The sequence below is a fragment of the Musa acuminata genome, chromosome BXJ1-4, assembly GCF_036884655.1.
Source record: "Musa acuminata AAA Group cultivar baxijiao chromosome BXJ1-4, Cavendish_Baxijiao_AAA, whole genome shotgun sequence".
Classification (NCBI taxonomy): domain Eukaryota; kingdom Viridiplantae; phylum Streptophyta; class Magnoliopsida; order Zingiberales; family Musaceae; genus Musa; species Musa acuminata.
Genome location: NC_088330.1, coordinates 26,240,254 through 26,260,591, shown reverse-complemented (window position 1 = coordinate 26,260,591; position 20,338 = coordinate 26,240,254). Strand labels below are relative to the sequence as shown.

General features: G+C 33.8%; 1 protein-coding gene across 1 annotated transcript; it reads right to left on the bottom strand.

Annotated features, from left to right (window-relative positions):
- Nucleotides 1–18,285: 18,285 nt before the first annotated feature.
- LOC135651199 (photosystem I reaction center subunit II, chloroplastic-like) lies at nt 18,286–19,210 on the bottom strand. The gene has a single exon (XM_065171099.1). It carries the CDS (start codon nt 19,193–19,195, stop codon nt 18,416–18,418), a length of 780 nt encoding a protein of 259 aa, XP_065027171.1. The 5' UTR covers nt 19,196–19,210; the 3' UTR covers nt 18,286–18,415.
- Nucleotides 19,211–20,338: the final 1,128 nt, after the last annotated feature.

Sequence of the window (20,338 nt, the reverse complement as noted above, 5' to 3'; positions counted from 1 at the left end):
ATATGTTAGGATCAAGAGCGGCACTAAGGGGGGGTTGAGTTAGTGTAGCAGAAAATTACCAATTTCAAAAGTCTTCATTTCGATTAAAGCTGATTCCGATGAAAGTTGTTTCTAAATATTTTAACTTAAAAACATATGAAAGTGTAGAGACGGCAATAAAAAGGTAAAGTAACTTGCAATAAAGATAAACTGCTTAAAATGAAATGCTCACTAAGAATTTTAAGATAGTTAATATGAATAAGGTATTTTATATTATTGGTATTGAGATATCCAAGGATAGATCTCAAGGATTACTATGACTATCTTAGAAAAGATATATTGATTGAGTTTTGAAGAGTTTTAGTATATAGTTTTGTTCAATAAATGAGAAAAATAAAAATTTTAATCAAAATAAGTGTTTTTTTAAATGACTTAAAAAATAATCTTATAAAAAAATATTCTTTATGTATGTGTAATTGAAATTCGATTATATGTTAGGATCAAGAGTGATACTAAAAGAGGGGGTGAATTAGTGGAGCAAAAAATTACCAATTTCAAAAGTTTATTTCAATTAAAGCTTATTCCGACGAAAGTCGTTTCGTAAAGATTTTAACTTGAAAGCATATGAAAGTGTAGATAAGGTAGTAAAAAGGTAAAGTAACTTACAATAAAGATAAACTACTCAAAATGAAAGGAAAACCAGAATTTAGAGTGGTTCAGTCGTTGTGACCTACATCCACTTTTGGATTCCTCCTCCATTGAGGTCACTAGTATCCACTAATGGCATTCCTTCAATAGGTAAAGACCAACCACCTTTTACAGCGCTTTCTCCTTTTCACGGGTTTAGGAGAGAATCCTTACAAGTCTCACACCTCTCTTGAATGATCTCAAAACTTAGAAAGGGAGGAGGAGGACTCTAGCACTTATTTACAACACTTTTACACCCCAATAACTCAAGATTATCTCAATACTTTCGTGCCCTTTCATGCAGAAAAGGGTGGGATATTTATAGGCCCCAATGGCTTCAAAAATAGAGCTAAAAAGTATTTTAACCTAGATTTTCGGGTTACTAGTGGTACCACCACCTAACACCTAATACTAGGCGATACCACCGGCTGACAGAGCTCGGAGAGCTCTAGCGGTACCACCGCTTGACAAGAGCGGTACCACCACTGGCAACATTTACTACCGGTGGTACCACCACCCAGTCTGGGCAGTACGACCGCCCAGACCACCTGGGAGATTGTCTCCCAAGCGGTGCCACCGTCGGCCATGTTTTTAGGGGCTGAATAGGGGCCCATTTCAGCCCTATTAATGGTCCAATTGGGCCCTAATTAAGTTAGTGAGATTACCTCCCAATTCTAACTTAATCTACTATTTAACTATAATTGCTAAGACATAATTTAAGGCACTCTTATTCCGGTGCGTCAATTGCTCTTCCTGCGAGCTTCCAACGATCTTCTGGCGATCTTCCGATGAACTCTTGATAATATTCCGATAGACTCCCGGCAAGCTCCTGGACTTTACGACAATCTTCTTGGCAAGTTTCGATGAGCTTTTTTGGCAAGCTCCTGGACTTCTTGGTTGGTTCCGGTAGAACTTCCGACGAACATCCGGACTTCCGACATGAGATCTCGATCTTGACTCCGGCACAACACCTGTTTTATGTCTTACTGCTATCGTAGTTAATCTTGCACACTTTTCTCAACATATAGATTAGATCAAACAATTTATAATTGACTTCATCATCAAAATTTGAGATTCAACAATCTCTCCCTTTTTTATGATGATAATCAATTGATGACGGAGTAAACCTTGACTCTCTCTATCTATATGCCATACTTGAGAAAAGACATTCTTGAATTCAAGACCTTTGAATTCAAAAATCAAACTAATAAGTTAAGTTCATTAAACTTATCAACATACACATCATGATTCCTATCATGATCTAACATTCTCAAAATACGATGCCAAATATTTATCAAAATGATATCGAGGCATGACATCCATTTTCAAGTTATGATATTTTAAATATGAAGGATGATAAAGATAGCAATTCATCATTCTATGACAAGATATCAATTAGAAAATAGCAAGTTAAGCTCTAGATATCTTATCATAATGAAAGAAATTTATCAAGCAAATATTTTAAATATATATGATGAAATACATTGCATACATTTGTCATCAATTTACCATATTTTGGTATTATTTCTCCCTCTTTGTCATCAACAAAAATGAGAACAATTTAATAATGCAAGTGTGGTAAAAAAAAAATCAAGCAAGTTTCACACTCAAAAGTTAAGAATCTGATATTGCATCATGTATGATTAAAAATTCTCAATATTCAATAGAGATCATCATAGAAATTTTCAGTATCAAAGTAAGTATAATATTGCATCATTGTATGATAACATGCTCATCATTTAAAGAAATCACAACATCATAGAAATTTTTAGCATCAAAGCACAGAATTTCAACATCAAAATAAGCAGCATTTAAGTTTACATCATCAAGGTAAACAACATAGGATTATAACATTAAAGTAGCAAAATAAAGGAGAGGGATTTCATTCACTTCTCCCCTTTTGTCATCAACAAAAAGACATACACAACTACCCAAGTGGTGGCAAGTCAAAATATCTAAACAAGGTATTGAGTTGTTGATGAATCTGCTACAACTCAGTTAAAATTTGATATTGGCATTATTCAAGTCGATCTTGATGTTGTTCAAATCGATCCATTCGAATTTCTATTTCGTCGATAGATAAGGGAGGTGCTTGCTCTGTTGAAGGTATTGCCTCAAAGGGACCAGTTGGAGGAGATTGATTATCCCTAAAAATTGATGTTTTAGATTCGGGTTCAGGTGGGATGGGATCAGTCCTTCTAGGTAGTCTAGTCCATATCTCATTTCTGAATATACACCTTAATCGTCAAAGTAGGTTTCTATTTATGACATTGAATCTATCTAGTTTCATAATTTCTTCGTCAGGTGGGATAGCTATATCGTAAGCATGGATTCGTCTTGTGATCAGGCCATCCTATGGAAGCATCATATCATTTTTTGATAGTTCAATCATATTTTGTTGGATTAGATAACCAAAACAATTATTATTTCCTTTTATAATCCAATGCATGGTACCTAATTCTATTTGACTTACTTCATCATGATGATATTGTTTTAGGATAATAATACTTATCAGGATGTGATGAAGTATTTTGGTGCTTAAAGGTAGTAAGTGTTCATAGCTTTTTGGAATAGTAGTTGAGTTACGATCACCAAATATCGTTTTTAAGGCATCAGTATAAGTAGCCCCAACTGTTTCTTCCTCCCATTGTCTTCTAAAATAACATGCTTTTTCTTTCTCCGTAATTCCTATGAGGTTGCAAATCATGATATCCGTAATAGGTATATGATCTCCTAAGAGATAGGTTGATACCCTTTAGTTTTCATCTATATGTAAATTATTGTAAAATAGTCTAACAAACCTAGGATAGATGGGTTCACTTATTTGAAGGATTTGGAGAATGTCTAGATTAACAAACCATTAAATGGGTTCTAAATCACTTAAGTCCTCTAAATCAGTATATTTACCCTTATGAACATTTCTAGATTCTATGGATGAAAATTTAAGGACATGTTGATTAGAATCGAAAAATAAGGAGTCATAATTTTCATCTAATCTCCTCTTCCCTTTGTCCCTAGAGGATCTTCTAGAACTCATGGAGGCTACAATTATGTAGACAAATAAGGAGCAAGAACAAGTAATACAAAGGAGAATCAATTTGGTGTAGAGATTACCTTAGTAGTTTTTTTCTTCTAGTGATCTCCAAAAGGATGTCGGAGATTGATCCTTAATTTAGTAGGAGATGGTATTTTGGAGTAGCTAGAGGGAGAGCAAGAGATTTGGTGCTGTTTGGAGAAGTGCAGAATGGGTTGGGGTCGGTTCTACCGCCGGCCCTAACTTGGTGTTTATAAGGGGCAGGTTGCAGGCGATGGCACCGCTAGCTAGGCGGTGCTACCGCCTAGCACCCGTGACAACTGGCGGTGCTACTGTTAGCTGGGCTGTGACACTGCCTACAGGCAGTGAACACTGCTTACATTGTTGTGTGGTGCTGTCATGGTATGATTCCAATTTATAAAATTTTTATTGTTATGAAGCACACAACCTTATTTCCATCATTATGTAAAATTTACATCATAAGAGGAGAAGATTCGTACTCAAACAACATATAAAACTCGTATTAAAAAATGCATACCATAAATTCATGATTCATCATATAAATTTTGTATGTAAACATCATATAAAACTCATATAGAAAAATGCATACGACTCATTGTGCATACTATAAGATCATGATTTAAGTGAGTGATCCAAAGAATCAAGAAAGTCCGAAAATAAAATTTAACAAATTCATGCATTCGGATAATTTAACATCCTTAATTCCCTTCAATGAAATCAAATTGTTCTTCATTTAAGGGTTTTGTAAAGATATCGGTCAATTGATGTTTCGTATCAATAAACTCTAAGATTATATCATAATTATTAATAAAATCTCATATGAAGTGATGCCTAATGTCAATGTGTTTGGTTCTAGAGTATTGAATATGATTTTTTGTTAAACATATTGCACTTATATTATCACATTTTATAGGAATATTCTTAAGATAAATTTTATAATCTTCTAATATATTTTTCATCTATATAACTTGTGCAAGCATGCACTAGCCGCAATGTATTCGGCTTCGGTTGTGGATAGTGCAACCGAGTTTTGTTTCTTGGAGAACCAAGAGACAAGTGCGTGTCCTAAAAATTGACACGTTCCAGATGTACTTTTTCTATCTATTCTACATCCAGCAAAATCCGCATTAGCATAAGCAATTAGTTAAAGTTCTCAGATTTTAAATACCATAATCCTATATTTGTGGTTCTTTTAAGATATCTAAGTATTCTTTTGACGGCTTTAAGATGAAATAGTTTAGGATTAGATTGAAATCTAGCACAAAGTGCTACGCTAAACATGATATCCGGTCAAATTACGGTGAGGTATAGTAAACTACTTATCATACCCTTATAAGCTTTTTGATCAAAGCTTTCTCCACTTTTGTCAATGTCTAACTTAGTGGAGGTACTCATAGGATTGTTGATAACTTTTGAACTATCCATATTAAATCGTTTTAGCATGTCTAAAGCATATTTTGTTTGACTAAGAAAAATATCATTGTTAAGTTGTTTAATTTATAAGCCGAAAAAGAAGGTTAGTTCCCCTATTAGGCTCATTTCAAACTCTAAACTCATACTTTTGGCAAATGACTCGCATAAAGATTCATCCATGGTACCAAAAATAATGTCATCAACATAAATTTGAACAATAAGAAAATTATTTTTAAAATTTTTAATAAACAATGTAGTATCGACCTTGCCTTTAGAGAAATTACTTTGAATAAGAAACGAGCTAAGTCTCTCATACCAAGCCCTTGGGGCTTGTTTCAATCCATAAAAAGCTTTAGTCAATTTAAACACATGATTAGGGAAATTATCATTCTCAAATCCAGGAGGTTATTCAACATAAACTTCTTCGAAAATAAAGTCATTAAGAAAAGTACTTTTAACATCCATTTGAAATAACTTAAAATTATTACTACTAGCATAGGCAAGGAGCATTCTTATGGCTTCTAATCATGCTATAGGAGCGAAGGTCTCTTCATAATCAATACCTTCTTCTTAGTTGAAACCTTTGGCCATTAATCTAGCCTTGTTTCTAACCATAATATCAAGTTCATCTTGCTTGTTTCTAAAGACTCATTTAGTACTAATAACTAAATGGTCATTTGGCCTCGGAATAAGCTTCCACACCTCATTTCTCTCAAATTAATTCAACTCTTTTTACATTGTGATGACCTATGAATCATCTTTTAAGGCCTCGTCAATGTATTTAGGTTCAATTTGGGAGAGAAAAGCGGCATTGGCACAAAAATTCTTAAAAGAAGAACGAGTTTGAACCCCTTTTGATTTGTCTCCTAAGATTAGCTCCTTAGGTTGAGCATCTACATACTTTCAATCCTTGGGTAAGGATGTTTCGGAAGAAGATGCATCCAAGTTGCTAGATGGAGAAAGGGTTTCATTTAAATTCAAAGCATCAAAATTAATATCATCATCAAAATCATTTTTCTTAACTTCAGAAACTTCATTAAAAACAACATGAATAGATTCTTCTATAATCAAAATTCTTTTGTTAAAGATACGAAATACTTTAGAAATAAAAGAATAACTAAGAAAAATACCTTCGTTAGATTTTGCATTAAACTTTCCTAAAGCATTTTTTTCATTCAATATAAAATATTTACAACCGAAAACTTTAAAGTATGAAACATTGGGTTTTTTGTTGTTCCACAACTCATAGGGAGTTTTGGAAAGTAGTGATCTTACTAGAACCCTATTCATAACATAGCATGTCGTATTTACAGCTTCGGCCCAAAAATATTTGGGTAGGCTATGTTCGTTTAACATGGTTCTTGCCATTTCTTGTAAGTTTCTATTCTTTCTTTCTACTACTCCATTTTGTTGAGGATTTCTTGGAGTTGAGAAGTTGTGGTTGTATCCATTAGATTCATAAAATTCTTAGAAATCACGGTTTTGAAATTTACCATTGTGATCATTTTGAATTGATGAAATCATAAAACCCTTTTCATTTTTGAACAAGTTTACAAAACTTAGAAAAATACCTAAAGCAATTACTTTTGTATGCCAAAAAGTAAGTCTATGTATATCTACTATAATCATCCATAATAACAAAGGCGTATTTGCTACCTCATATACTTGATGTAGCAATTGGTCCGAACAAGTCCATATGGATCAATTGCAATGGTCTAGAGGTGCTTATTTGGTTCTTTGGTTTGAAACTACCTTTTATTTATTTTCCTAGTTGACATACATCGCACACATTGTCTTTAATGAACTTAATGTGAGGAACTCCTCTCACAAGTTCTTTAGATAAGATTTGAGAGATTAGTTTCATCCTAGCATGACGTAATCTTCTATACCAAAGCCAAGCATCATCATTTAAAATCAAAAAACATATTTCATTACAAAGATCATCAATATCGATAGTGTATACATTATTTTATTTTAGAGTAATCATAGATGTATTTTTGTATAGTTTTTTAATAATGCAAGCATTAGATTCAAATCTAATGATGTATCCTTTATCATATATTTGACTAATGCTCAAAAGGTTATGCTTTAAGCCATCAACTAACAACACATCTTTAATAAAAAAGTTAGACGTGTTACCTATAGTTCATTTGCCAATGATTTTACCCTTGATGTTGTCTCCGAAGTAATATATTCATCGTCTAAGCTAGTGAGCTTGGAGAATTGAGATGGATCTTCGGTCATATGCATTGAGCATCTACTATCAAGGTACCATCTCTTGCTCCTAGCTTGTGATGGTAAATGATTCTACAAAAAAGGATGATTTTTAGGTACTCATTTGACCTTATGTGCCACAAAAATTGATCAACTTAACTTATCATTTTGCATAAAGTTCTTTATGGTTCCTTTAGGAACCCAAATCAATTTATGTGGACTACACTTCTTAAATGGACAATGATAAGCTACATGTCTAAGTTTGTAACAAAAGTTACATTTGTTTTGGGGTGAAACGCAAGATAGAGCCTTTAACAAAGGTGGTTAGATTTTGGTGAGAACTACTCACAAATTCGATTCCACTTCTTTTATGAATGTGACCCTTATTGGCAAGAATCATGTTCAAGGACTTGCTACCAACCTCAAATTTTTCTAAGGTTTCTTTGAGTAGCAAGTTTTTCTTTCTAAGTATTTCTACTTCATGGCATTTCATACATGGAGCTAAACTATCATTGTGCTTAATTTTTCATTTATCGAAATCACTAACAAGAGAAGCATGCTCTTTTTTCAATAATTTATATTTTTTACTAATTAATTTACATTCATCAAATAAATCATGAAAAATATTTAATAGTTCATCAAAGGATAAATTTGCATCAAATGAACTAGTCACCTCATCTTCGATAGCCATTAGCGTATAGTGAGCAACTTGCTCGGTGTTGGTTGGCTCCTTTTCTTCGGATGTACTTGAGTCATCCCATGTTGCTTTAAGAGCCTTCTTCTTCTTTGGTTGCTTCTTCTTGACTTGGGGACATTCTCTCTTGTAATGTACCGACTTCTTGCATTCATAACATATTACTTGTTCTTTTTTCGGTTCAAATTTATTTTTTGTAACATATCTAAATTTATTCCTTTTTATGAATTATTTTAAACTTTCTTGTTAAGAGAGCAAAGTCATCATCAAGGTCCTTATCACTTGAACTTTCTTTCAAGTGGTATTCTTGGGTATTTAGTGTCATATTCTTCTTGTTTTTTGGACGATTATTCTCAAGCTCTTCATGAGCATTACAAGTCATCTCATAGGTCATAAGTGATCCGATTAGTTCTTCAAGAGGAAAATTATTTAGGTCTTTGGCCTCTTGAATGGCCGTGACTTTAGGGTTCCAACTCTTTGAAAGGGATCTTAAAATTTTATTAACAAGTTCAAAATCCGAGAAATATTTACCAAGTCTTTTTAGACCATTGACGATATCCGTAAATCGGGTCTACATATCTCCAATGGTCTCACTTGGTTTCATCTGAAATAACTCATAAGTGTACATTAAAAGATTATTTTTTGACTCATTCACTCTACTAGTGCCTTCATGAGTCACTTCGAGTGTATGCCAAATATCAAAAGTCGTTTCACAAATCGACACTCGATTAAACTTGTTTTTATCTAATGCATAAAATAAGGCATTCATAGCCTTGGCATTTAAGGTGAAAGTCTTCTTCTCCAACACATTCCAATCGTTCATTGGAAGAGAAGACTTTTGAAAATCATTTTCGATAATGTTTCATAGCTCAAAATCCATTGAAATTAGGAAGATTTCATTATAGTCTTCTAATATATGTAATCCATCCCATTGAACATGGGCGGACATGTAATTGAATGATCCTCTTGGTTATTGACAAATGTCATCTCTCTTGGGTTTCAAACCAAATAAGAGTGAACCTTGCTTTGATACCAATTGATAGGATCAAGAGCAGTACTAAGAGGGGGGGGGGTGAATTAGTACAGTGGAAAATTACTAATTTCAAAAGTCTTCGTTTCGATTAAAGACAATTCCGACAAAAGTCGTTTCATAAATATTTTAACTTGAAAGCATATGGAAGTGTAAAGAAGGCAGTAAGAAGGTAAAGTAACTTACAATAAAGATAAACTGCTCAAAATGAAATATAAACCAGAATTTAGAGTGGTTCGATCATTATGACCTACATCCACTTTTGGATTCCTCCTTCGTTGAGGTCATCGGTATCCACTAATGGCCTTCCTTCAATAGGCGAAGACCAATCACCTTTTACAGCGCTTTCTCCTTTTTATGAGTTTAGGAGAGAACCCTTACAAGTCTCACACCTCTCTTGAATGATCTCAAAACTTAGAAAGGGAGGAGGAGGACTCTAGCACTTGTTTACAATACTTTTACACCCCAATAATTCAAGATTATCTCAATACTTTCATACCATTTCATGTAGAAAAGGGATATTTATAGGCCCCAATGGCTTCAAAAATGGAGCCAAAAAATGTCTCATCCTGAATTTTTGGGGTATTAACGGTACCACTACCTGACATCGACACTGGGCGGTACCACCGCTTAATAGAGCTCAAAGACCGAGCTCTGATGATACCACCGCCTAGACCACCTGAGAGACTATCTCCCAAGTGGTGCCACCGTCAACCATGTTTTCAAGGGCTGAATGAGCTGTTCAATCCGGCCCAATTCAGCCCTGTTAAGGGCCCAATTGGCCCTTAATTAAGTTAGTGGGATTACCTCCCAATTCTAACTTAATCTACTATCTAACTACAATTGCTAAGATTTAATTTAAGGCACTTTTGTTCCGGTACGTCAATTGCTCTTCCAGCAACCTTCTGATGAACTCTTGGCAATGTTCCGGTGGATTACTGGCAAGCTCATAGACTTTACGACAATCTTCTTAGTGAGTTCCGATGAGCTTCTTTGGCAAGGTCCTAGATTTCTCGGTTTGTTTCAGTAGAACTTCCAACGAACGTCCGGACTTCCGATGAACTCTTGAACTCCCAACGAGATCTCGATCTTGACTCCGGCACAACATATACTTTATGTCTTACTGTTATTGTAGTTAATCTTGCACACTTTTCTCAACATACAGATTAGATCAAACAATTTACAATTGACTTTATCATCAAAATCCAAGATTCAACATTATATACTTAAGCCATTACCAAATTAGATATCAGTTTTGTAGTTAAAAATATTAGAAAGATATTAAAGTTGTTGGGAAACCTAGATAGCATCATATGCGTAGTGGAAGAATAGAAAAATAAAATCCTAAAATTTCCCATAGAAAACGTTTTTTGTTTTCGTGCGAAGATTGATGCGTAAAAACTCGCAAAACCAAAAATTATGTGTATGTAAAAAATATGTTACATAAGGAGATTGCATATCCCTAAAAACCTATAGATTTATGAGAGAGGATGAAGGAGATCAACTATCCTCCTCTCTAGCAGTGATCCACATGACAGGCGCTGCAAATACGCTCCTCAAATCACTACATAATCCTCCTCTCCATGCACACTATGTGATCAAGAATAGGTCGGCTCTTCTTTCTGTCCACACACTCCAAACTAGAGTTGTTGGCTGAGGAGGAGCGGGAGAGAGGAGTATAGGAGGTGGCAGCCAAAAAGGGTATAGCCTATGGCCCTTTGGTTTCCTCCTATTTATAGAGGTCCCTATAAACGTACCCTAATAGATCTTACTTTATTGGGTACTGGATCTCCATCCAACTACCCAAGCCTCTTGGATTAGTGAATCTCTACCCAATAACCTCTCATTGGCTCTTATTGAATCTCATCCATAAGATCCAATAATTTAGGGGTTTACTAGATATCCAATAAGATATAAGCTCCAGCGAATATACCATATGTATGTGACTATCTAAGCCTAATATCGAGCTAGTCATGAGTTGTACATTTCAGAACTCATTTTGGCTTAATGAATTATTATCTTCATAATGATTCACACGACTCATCGACTACGGATATATTAGGTCACTATGTCGTAGTCCCCAAATAATATAAGGGAATCTAATCATTGGACTTGTCTGTCCTTAGTTACCATGTATCTATAGTCCTTTATTCATCTAATATCCAAAGATCGTATATTATGCATGGTGTTATCGGGCCATACGAAATCTACTCGAGTCTCGTTCTAATCGGATTCTCCCAGAGAACTCTTTCTCTCTTAATTTAAATGACCTTGGCTAGGGATTTGCTTGAGTAAGAACACATAAGATATTCTTCTCATAGAGAGCAGATGATCCTTAATCGATACTCAATTGCCCTCGTAAGGTTGGCTTCCACTCCCAATTGTCGGTTGTGCTAGATCAGGAACTTTCAAACCTATAAGTCTGATATCAAAGGGTGGAGTACTCATACAAGACATCCTTTGTGTCTTAAGTCTAAGGACCAGATACACCATTGAGACACGAAATTGTTATTTAACAATGAGCTGTCATCAACCATCCAACATTTTATGAACAAATCAATAAGCACCTATATTGTATCCACCTCACATGAGCAGCTATGAGATCAGCCGCCTCCATCATATAGACAAGTATATAACACACCAATATGTCCGGTTATCTCAATGTCCCTCTCGGGTAACCTATGACCAGGATTATTTATAGTCTGTGTTTAAAGGTGAATCAGTCTCATTATCGTGATATTATCATATCTAATTCTCATTGCACAGATCCATAGACATCACAATATATGCAACATGAAACATAAAGTGAGAAAAATACTAAATAAATAATACGCAAAAAGAGTGTGTATCGTGTCACATGTGTCATTACTCACGTAATTGACTTATAGGGTATCTATGACTAGCAAAAGTTATCCAAAAATAAAAATACTAAAAGATTATTAATAAAATAATAAAATATATAGAAAGGATAAAAGATTTTATGTCCATATATATATAATTAGATAGGCATGAAATGATAGTATTTTTTATGAAATTAGATCGACATATTGGTTCTATAAATTGCATCGATAATAAGAAGTCCACTTTATGGTTTATATCTACATGAACTTGAGGGATAATTTATAGAAAATAAAATAAAATAATATATTATTATATTATTAACAATATAAGCTAATTTTGTGGCATGGTTCGATGCCACTAATCAAACTTTATGATTATAAAATTTTATCTCATGACTTAGTATTGTCAGACTCAATTGTCAAGTCACTCAAGATACTTTATAATATATCACAGTAGTTTTCTTCTCTAAGAATAACAAGTACTTAATAGTTAGAGAAAAAGAATTCAGAAATAATTAATGTCAATTAAAAACTTGAGTTCCACTATATTGATTATTGATTTATTTACTTAGGACTTAAAACCTAAAATGTTTGAAAGAATATATTATTATAATTGGATTTATGAACAACCCATAAAAGATATAATTATGCATGTCTCAATAGACATTATAATTGATATTCTTATTTATGTAATTAAAGTTATTTATTTCTGTTATCCTGTTTATATATATATATATATATATATATATATATATATATATATATATATATATATATATATTGTGATTGAATGTGCTAAGAGTCATTTTGGAGAAGAGTTAATAGGATTATGGTATATAGGAAGAAGTATGATATTAATGACATATAATCGTTATAACTTATATTGGTAATCAAACTTAACGTGATATTTATTGAACTTAATAGACTATTTTATAAAATTAGTGTACACGTATATAAAATATTTTTTTAAAATTTTAGAATTCAATTGAATAAAATTATTTTAAAATAAAATTTTATTTTATTTATTTTGATTTTAATTTTTTTCTATATCGTACTAATTAATTGGTCAAGTAGGATAATGTTAGATTATGTGACCATATCTAATTAAGTAAGATATATTATGGATATGATTGGATTTTGATTATGTTTATCGGTCAATAGAAAGAAAGTCTAATTATGGTATGATTCCTTCGGAAATGACTTTGGAAATGACCTTGATACGAGGGATTCTCCTAATTACTTATCTTAGACCCTTTACTCTCGTTTATAAAAGGACAGAACCTCCTAAGGATTATATACACAATGTGTGAATACATGAATATATAAATAAAAGGAGACATGGATATATGAGATATTACATATCTTTTCTTATCTCCTCTTAGCCATGTGAATCAATCAATGAGAGATTACATATCTTCTTTTATCTCCACTTTGTTACTAATTCATCGCTTATAGTGATCCTACGAAGGATAGGAAGAAATAGGAAGGTGAATCTAGTTTCTTACAGATCAACATCACTATAGCTTTTGGATCCGACGATGATACACCCACGGATCAGATAAAAGCTTTCTAAATAACATCGAAAAATATGTATCATAAATTTAATCTATTGTTATTTAATTTTAGATTTTAATATTAAGATTTTTCACATAACAAAAATATTAGGATGGTTTTTATGCTCTAACACGTCAACATTAGCGGAAGAACTTCATTAGCGAAAACATTAATGAGATGAAGCCTTATTAAGTGGAATATATGCACAATGCTCATACGTAATTCATTGCAATGGTGATCATTAATTTTGACTAGGGTATTGCAGTGTCGAACTTTACCCATGACACTATGGATTGGTGAAGAGTCTTCTCACGTATTGGGTGCGAGGGGATGATCATACTAAGCACATAAATCTCTTTTAATTATATTTTCTTTGACCTAATATAATAGTACAACCCACTTTCACTGAAGACGATCATGCAATGGAATGTAATGGGTTGTCACAGTGGCAAGTGTCTTTTGTGACTGTGGCCAAACATAGTGAACAACATCTGACTCTGAATTGCTTGTTTGACCTACGAGTTGATCTATTGTATAACAGTCCGGTTGAGTGAATAAACAGGAGATTAAACAAGCTGAACATGAACATAAATCTATTCTTCTTTAAAAATTTGCATGAATGTAAAGCACGAACTGAATTTGAGTTTGATAATTTATTCTTCTTTTAAAACAGGATAGTAATTCTTGTCAACTTTGAATTATTGGCAACAATTTAGTCGTATAGTTTCACGGTGACTATTATTTTAGTACTATATTTGTTACAATACAAAGAAAAATGCTGTTAGTCTTATACGTTCTGATGGAGACGTAAAACCACATGACCTTTATTTTAAGAGTACATTATAATGTGCTTTTTAAGGTGGATAGGAACGTGTATACTAACTAGGAATATGTTTCTTTGGGTAGATAGTGAAGTTGGGAATTTTGTCAGTTATTGGAATCCTATAATATATACTATTACGTGGTCTATATGTTTAATATTGATTTCAATAATATTACTGTCATTATGGTGATATGATATGAAGTTATATGATAGGTAATGACCAAATAATATTATTTTTATTAGTCACAAGAGAGGAGGTTGCCAAAATTGCTTTAAATTACTTTCATGGTGGATGAAAATGTTGAGAATAAATGCATTAAGTATGACACTAAATATTTCATTAATTAGAATGAATTGAGATCCCTTGGCTAGCTACTCTTTAAGTCTATTACTATCTATTAAGGTATATGCATCTTTGAAGTCTCGTAAAGAATAGACTCGAAGACACCAATTGTTTATAAGTGCAACAATTCAAGGAGTCTGATATGTTTTTTCGAACACATTTTCTTAAACAATCATAGCTGGATATATATTCAATACATTGATTCTTTTGCTAACATCCGTGATAATGCTGTTAAAAACATAAAGTAAAAAAAATTGAGATATTTCTTTGATAGAATTGATCTATTTGATTCGATTGCGAATTTTATTTTAATCGCTATCCTTATAAAGTTCTCTTATTCTTTTTTTATAATTGGTTTATAATGTTTATGCTTTTCTCTTTTTATACATGTTATATAAGGTAATTCTGAGAACTATCGAGTAGGCTTTAGGCATATAAAATAAAAAGATTTTGTTATGTGATATTGATAGATGATGCTTTGATTAACGAGATAATCTTTTGGGGCTTATCTTACTTGTTTCTTGTTAATATGACTTGTAATTGATGAGTCCTTTTAAAAATTAAAGTGGCACTATTAAAAAATTTGTGTCTTGTTATAACATGTATGTGCTATTTCGGTTATTTCCTATATCATCCATCAACATGAGGATTTATTGATGAGCTTATTATGAGATGTCATATAAATTTTCAATATTTGTAACGTAAGAGTAGACACAACGTCAATATTGGTTGATTGATGGCGACATCTATTATAAAGTAAACACTTTCATATGACTACAAAAGGTAAAAAGACATTAAGTAAGATTGTACTTAATTTGTAAAGGATGAGCATTTGGTCCTACAAGGAGATAATAATCTTTTATTGGTTAATTGAAATAAGATGATAATTTAAATTTTTATTTTTATTATAGCCATATGTGTATGGAAAATCATTATAGGTCTTATTAATTAAAGTATTAAAGTTTGATATAAATTCTGTACACAATGCATTAATATGTATTTGTTTCATAGCATAAAGTTGATTTCTTTTTTTTTAGTTTTACAGTTTTTCCTTATGCTCTTGTTAGTGATGTTCTTATTTTAAATAATGAAAATTTTTAAGCTACAAAGAAGGTCATAAGGTATTTGCAATGAATCAAATACTATATGCCGAGGTATAGACATTAAGGATTAAATTGAGATAATCGAATATTCAGATTCAAATTTTGATGGATGTGTGGATACTAATAAATCTACTTCTAATTATATATTTTTATTAGTTGGAGTTGTAATGTCATGGAAAAGCAGCAAGCAAATCGAGTTGAATTTATTAGCTGTTATAGAAGTACTGTACGTGTATTATGATTGTGGAACTTCATATTGTCTATAAAGATCTATTATGATAACTTGATCGTTATATTTCTTGAGAGTGTAAGTCATAACAATCATATCAGTATAAAATATTTTACTATTAGTGATCACAGAAAGAAGAATAAAATAAATATTAATCATATTAGCAGTAAACTAATGATTATGGATCCTATGACCAAATGATTACCGACAATACATTATAAGGGTACGGGATTATTAGTTCATTTAGTATTTGTTGTGATATATTATTTATATATTTTATGCACATAAAATATGCATAAATATACTTTGTTGGACTTTAAATGACCAACGGTTATTCATAAAATAATTAACTCAAAAAGTACTTGTTTAGTGGATATTATATATTATAATACATGGAAGAAAGTTTTCTAGTTAAAAATATTAAGAATAAAAAATAAATATGATATTAAATATTTCATGAATTACAATAAATCAAGGTTCCTTGTATAGCTTATATGTAGGTAGGTGTATGGTCATCCATCCTGGTGTTCATTGAAAGGTTTGATCTTGGACAACCATAGTTAGAAGTCGCGTGTTTGTTTGTTCAAAGGCTTTCTTTATCTTGGACAAGAAACTAGAGGTGATTTTATATTCAGCTACATGGCCTATCCTGATATCTATCGCTGGATTTGATAGTCCTGCTGCACTCTGTAGCTCGCACAGTAAAGAGAGAGGGACGGCAACATCAATGATGTGCCCATAGATTTATTGGGTATACAACAGCAGAGGAAGGAGTAATACATCGAACAATTCGTGTGCAAGTTCGGACTTTTCCAGGGCGGCTTCCCTGTTGTTGATCCCAATTCTCCTCTTTGCTCCATCCAATTCACTCCATCAAACAATTAGTTGAAAATTCTAATCAAAGGTAGAATCCACAATCAATCCACAATGGATCGGATAGGAATGCACACACGTTGTCGGAAAGCAAACAGGTCCACCAAGCCTTTGTCCTCCTTCGACTCACCAGTCTCTTCCAGCCACTGATTCGTCAAGCAAAGAATGATCTTGCAGGACTATCCAATCTCGCCCCGCTATGACCATGACTTGCACAAGGGTCGATATGCCAATGTGGCAACTCCTTCTTGGATGACGCCAAGTAGCCGTGCAATGATGGCCCCAGTGAAGAAGAGAACAGGGGAGGCAACAAGAAATAAAAGTAGGATACGCGTCCTTACGGTGACTGATGTAAGACACAGATCAGTCACTGACGACAGCCTCAAGCAACAAGTTTTGGATTTTGCTCGGTGGATATCTTATGAGCTAACTTGAATAGTAATGATTATTACTTATGTTAATGGTCTTTCAAAGACAAAATGGCAAATGATAAAGACCCAAATTACTCTCCATCGTAACAAATATTGATTTTTTTTGGAAAACAAAAACTAATAATTACTCGAGTCTGGTTTCATACTAGAGCAAGTAATTGGTGGCAAAATACCACCTTCCTCCAGATGGAAGAGGTCTTAACCTGATGACTGTAAAAGTAGGATTCATTTTTGTGTAGCCAGACATGCCATCATGAGGTGGCTATAATGCTTATAAGATGGAAGGTTTGAGAGGCTATGTTTGAGGATATTTCATGAAGCCAAGAATCTAAGTGACAAAAAATCAATGAGTGGAAAATTTATGTGGAGGTTGCTTTTGATTAGGGATCAGAAATCACGAACATAGTCACGTTTAGTAAAGATGTGTGTTGGAGAGTCTTTGCAGACATGACAGGAATCAATTTGGGAGTGAAAATTTTTTAAAAGGTAAGATAATCTGGAGAGTTCTTTTTAGGCTTAGAGTTTTCTATATATATATATATATATATATATATATATATATATATATATATATATATATATATATTAAAAAAATTAAATAATAGTTATAAAATAAAAATGCTCTACTTTATGTTTTTTTTTTATAGATTTGATACTATCAAAATCAAACAGGTACAGTATCAACCTAATGGTGACAAGAAATAAGGATCTCGATTGGTTTTAAATCAACATCCAATTCAAATAATTAAATTCTTATTTAACATATAATAATTCATAATGGGAATAAATTATGACTAAATGTAGAAATTACAGAAGATTATGTTGTTACAATAATAAGCACACTGATATGAATGGTATTAAAAACCCCAAAAGATTCGTCCAAGTGATTGGTGTTGTCAAGTGACTTAATTATCAGGGAGTTATAATAGGAAAGATTGACTGGTTGTCTTACCCTAATGATATTAATTCTTTTATGTAGTTTCCAGAATCAAAATCACATGACAGAAGTCAATCCCATGAGAAGGAAAGCACAGCAAGTACACACAGTCTGCATGAGAAACAATACAAGTTTACCAGATGTGGAGAGGAAGAACAGATTACAAAAGGCCAACAAAATACAACATATGATGTCTACTGATCCATGTGATCACAGATCGTAAACTTGCTTGCCGGTGAACTTGACCTCGATGGGGCTGACGTTCTTCCCGATGGATCTCATGTTCTGGCCGACGCCCTGCCGGCCGGGGTTCACCTTCTCCGGGTACACCCCGTCCTTGGGGTGGAGGTACTGCACCTCACCGTTGGGGAACACCCGGTAGAACTGGTACTTGATCTTGTACTTGGACCGCAGCCGGGTGCCGAGCGCCAGGCACTGTTCCTTGCGCGCCAGCTTCAGCAGGTTGGGCCCCTGCCGCATGATGGCAGCGCCGCCGGTGGGCATCTCGAACACTTGCTCCTTGGGGGAGTCCCAGGTGATGACGTAGAACTCCTCCACCTGCGCCTTGCGGAGGAGCCCCCCGGTGCTGCCGCCGAAGATGGGGGAGGGGGTGCTGGGGTCCAGCTGAGGCGGGGTGAAGCCGGCGGGGGCCTCAGGAGCGGCCTCGGTCTTCTCCTCCGTGGCCGACACCCTAAAGCTGGCGCCGCGAAGCGACATCGCCCCGGCGGTGAGCGGGGTATGCTTCCACGGGAGGAGGGAGCGGGGGGCGGAGGGCTTGGAGGACGGGAGGGCGGCGGGAGGGGTGAAGAGGGAGGCTTGGGGCGACGTGGCCATGGAAGTGGTGATGAAGCTAGAGACCGTGGTGGTGGCAATGGAGATAGCAGGTGGCGGAGGGTGAGGGGAGAAGCTATTTGTGGAGGAGATGAAGGATCGGAATCGGATATGGTGGGATGAGTTGGACCAATGGGAAGGGGTGATTTTGATAGGCATTGTTACACACACCACTTGTGAGCAAGCATGGAGATATCGTTTCTTTTTGTTTGCTTTGCGTTCAAATCTATTTTGGTTCTCCGGATATTGCCGATCTCTCATGAAAACAAACCCATGGACTGAGGAAGAACTCCTCTTATTGGCTAGGATAAATCAGAGATCCAGTGGCAAATTTCCACCTCAAGATTGGATATATACCGTTTCAATGGGTTCCATATGTAGTCTATCTAATGGTATAATGTTTATACACACAAAGATTGATATGAACTATTTTATAATGCAACGTAACATACTTGAAAATCTTAATGTTAAGGTGGTGCATGTTAAGAAATAATTTAATACTATTTAAAATTAGAATGATGAGTTTGTTTAAGGTTTTGAGTAATCTTAATATGAGTGCAGAGGGTTCTAAAGATTTTGCATTTAATTTTTTTTTAAATTTGCTTAGTTTTTGGTTTCTTTTTTTTATTGTAAATGTATGACGATAATGGAGAATGGGATTTAGAGGGAGGGAAACATTGGTTGTTACAAGTAGACTTCTTTTTTTTTTGGATATAACTCATATTCTCTTTATCTATATAGATAGTGTAATTCTCTCAAAACGTGCAGGAACTTCATCTTATAAAAATTATATTTCATGTTAAGTGTATTTTTGTCTATTTATTCAATATCAATAGCCTTTAAGTTGATATTGTTAAAACCAAATATGATTTGATAAATCCTTTGATCATTCACTATTCTTCAAACCTAAGCTAGAGTTGGTATTTCTTTTTTCCATTCTTTTAAGTTTTATGATATGATTTTATTATATTTATGAGTAATGGTTCATTTGTTAATATTCTCTTTGAGAATTGAGTATCTGACATCCTCTTAGCTTATAAGCAACCTTTTTGAGTATTAAGCATTTAATCTGGTTTTACTCTTATTAACAATCTTCAATGGGATAGCGACAAGCTTGACTCATTATTTGGTAATCCCTTAATCGAAGAAATTTATAACAGTGACCTACCTATCGAATCCTTGATGATTTCTGATTGTGGAAAATGATAGAATCCCTATTAAATTTGCTTACTCGTTTACTCTCCTCCATTCAAAGTTAGCCATTGAGTTTGCAGGCCAATGACAACGCATGTGGAAAATCCT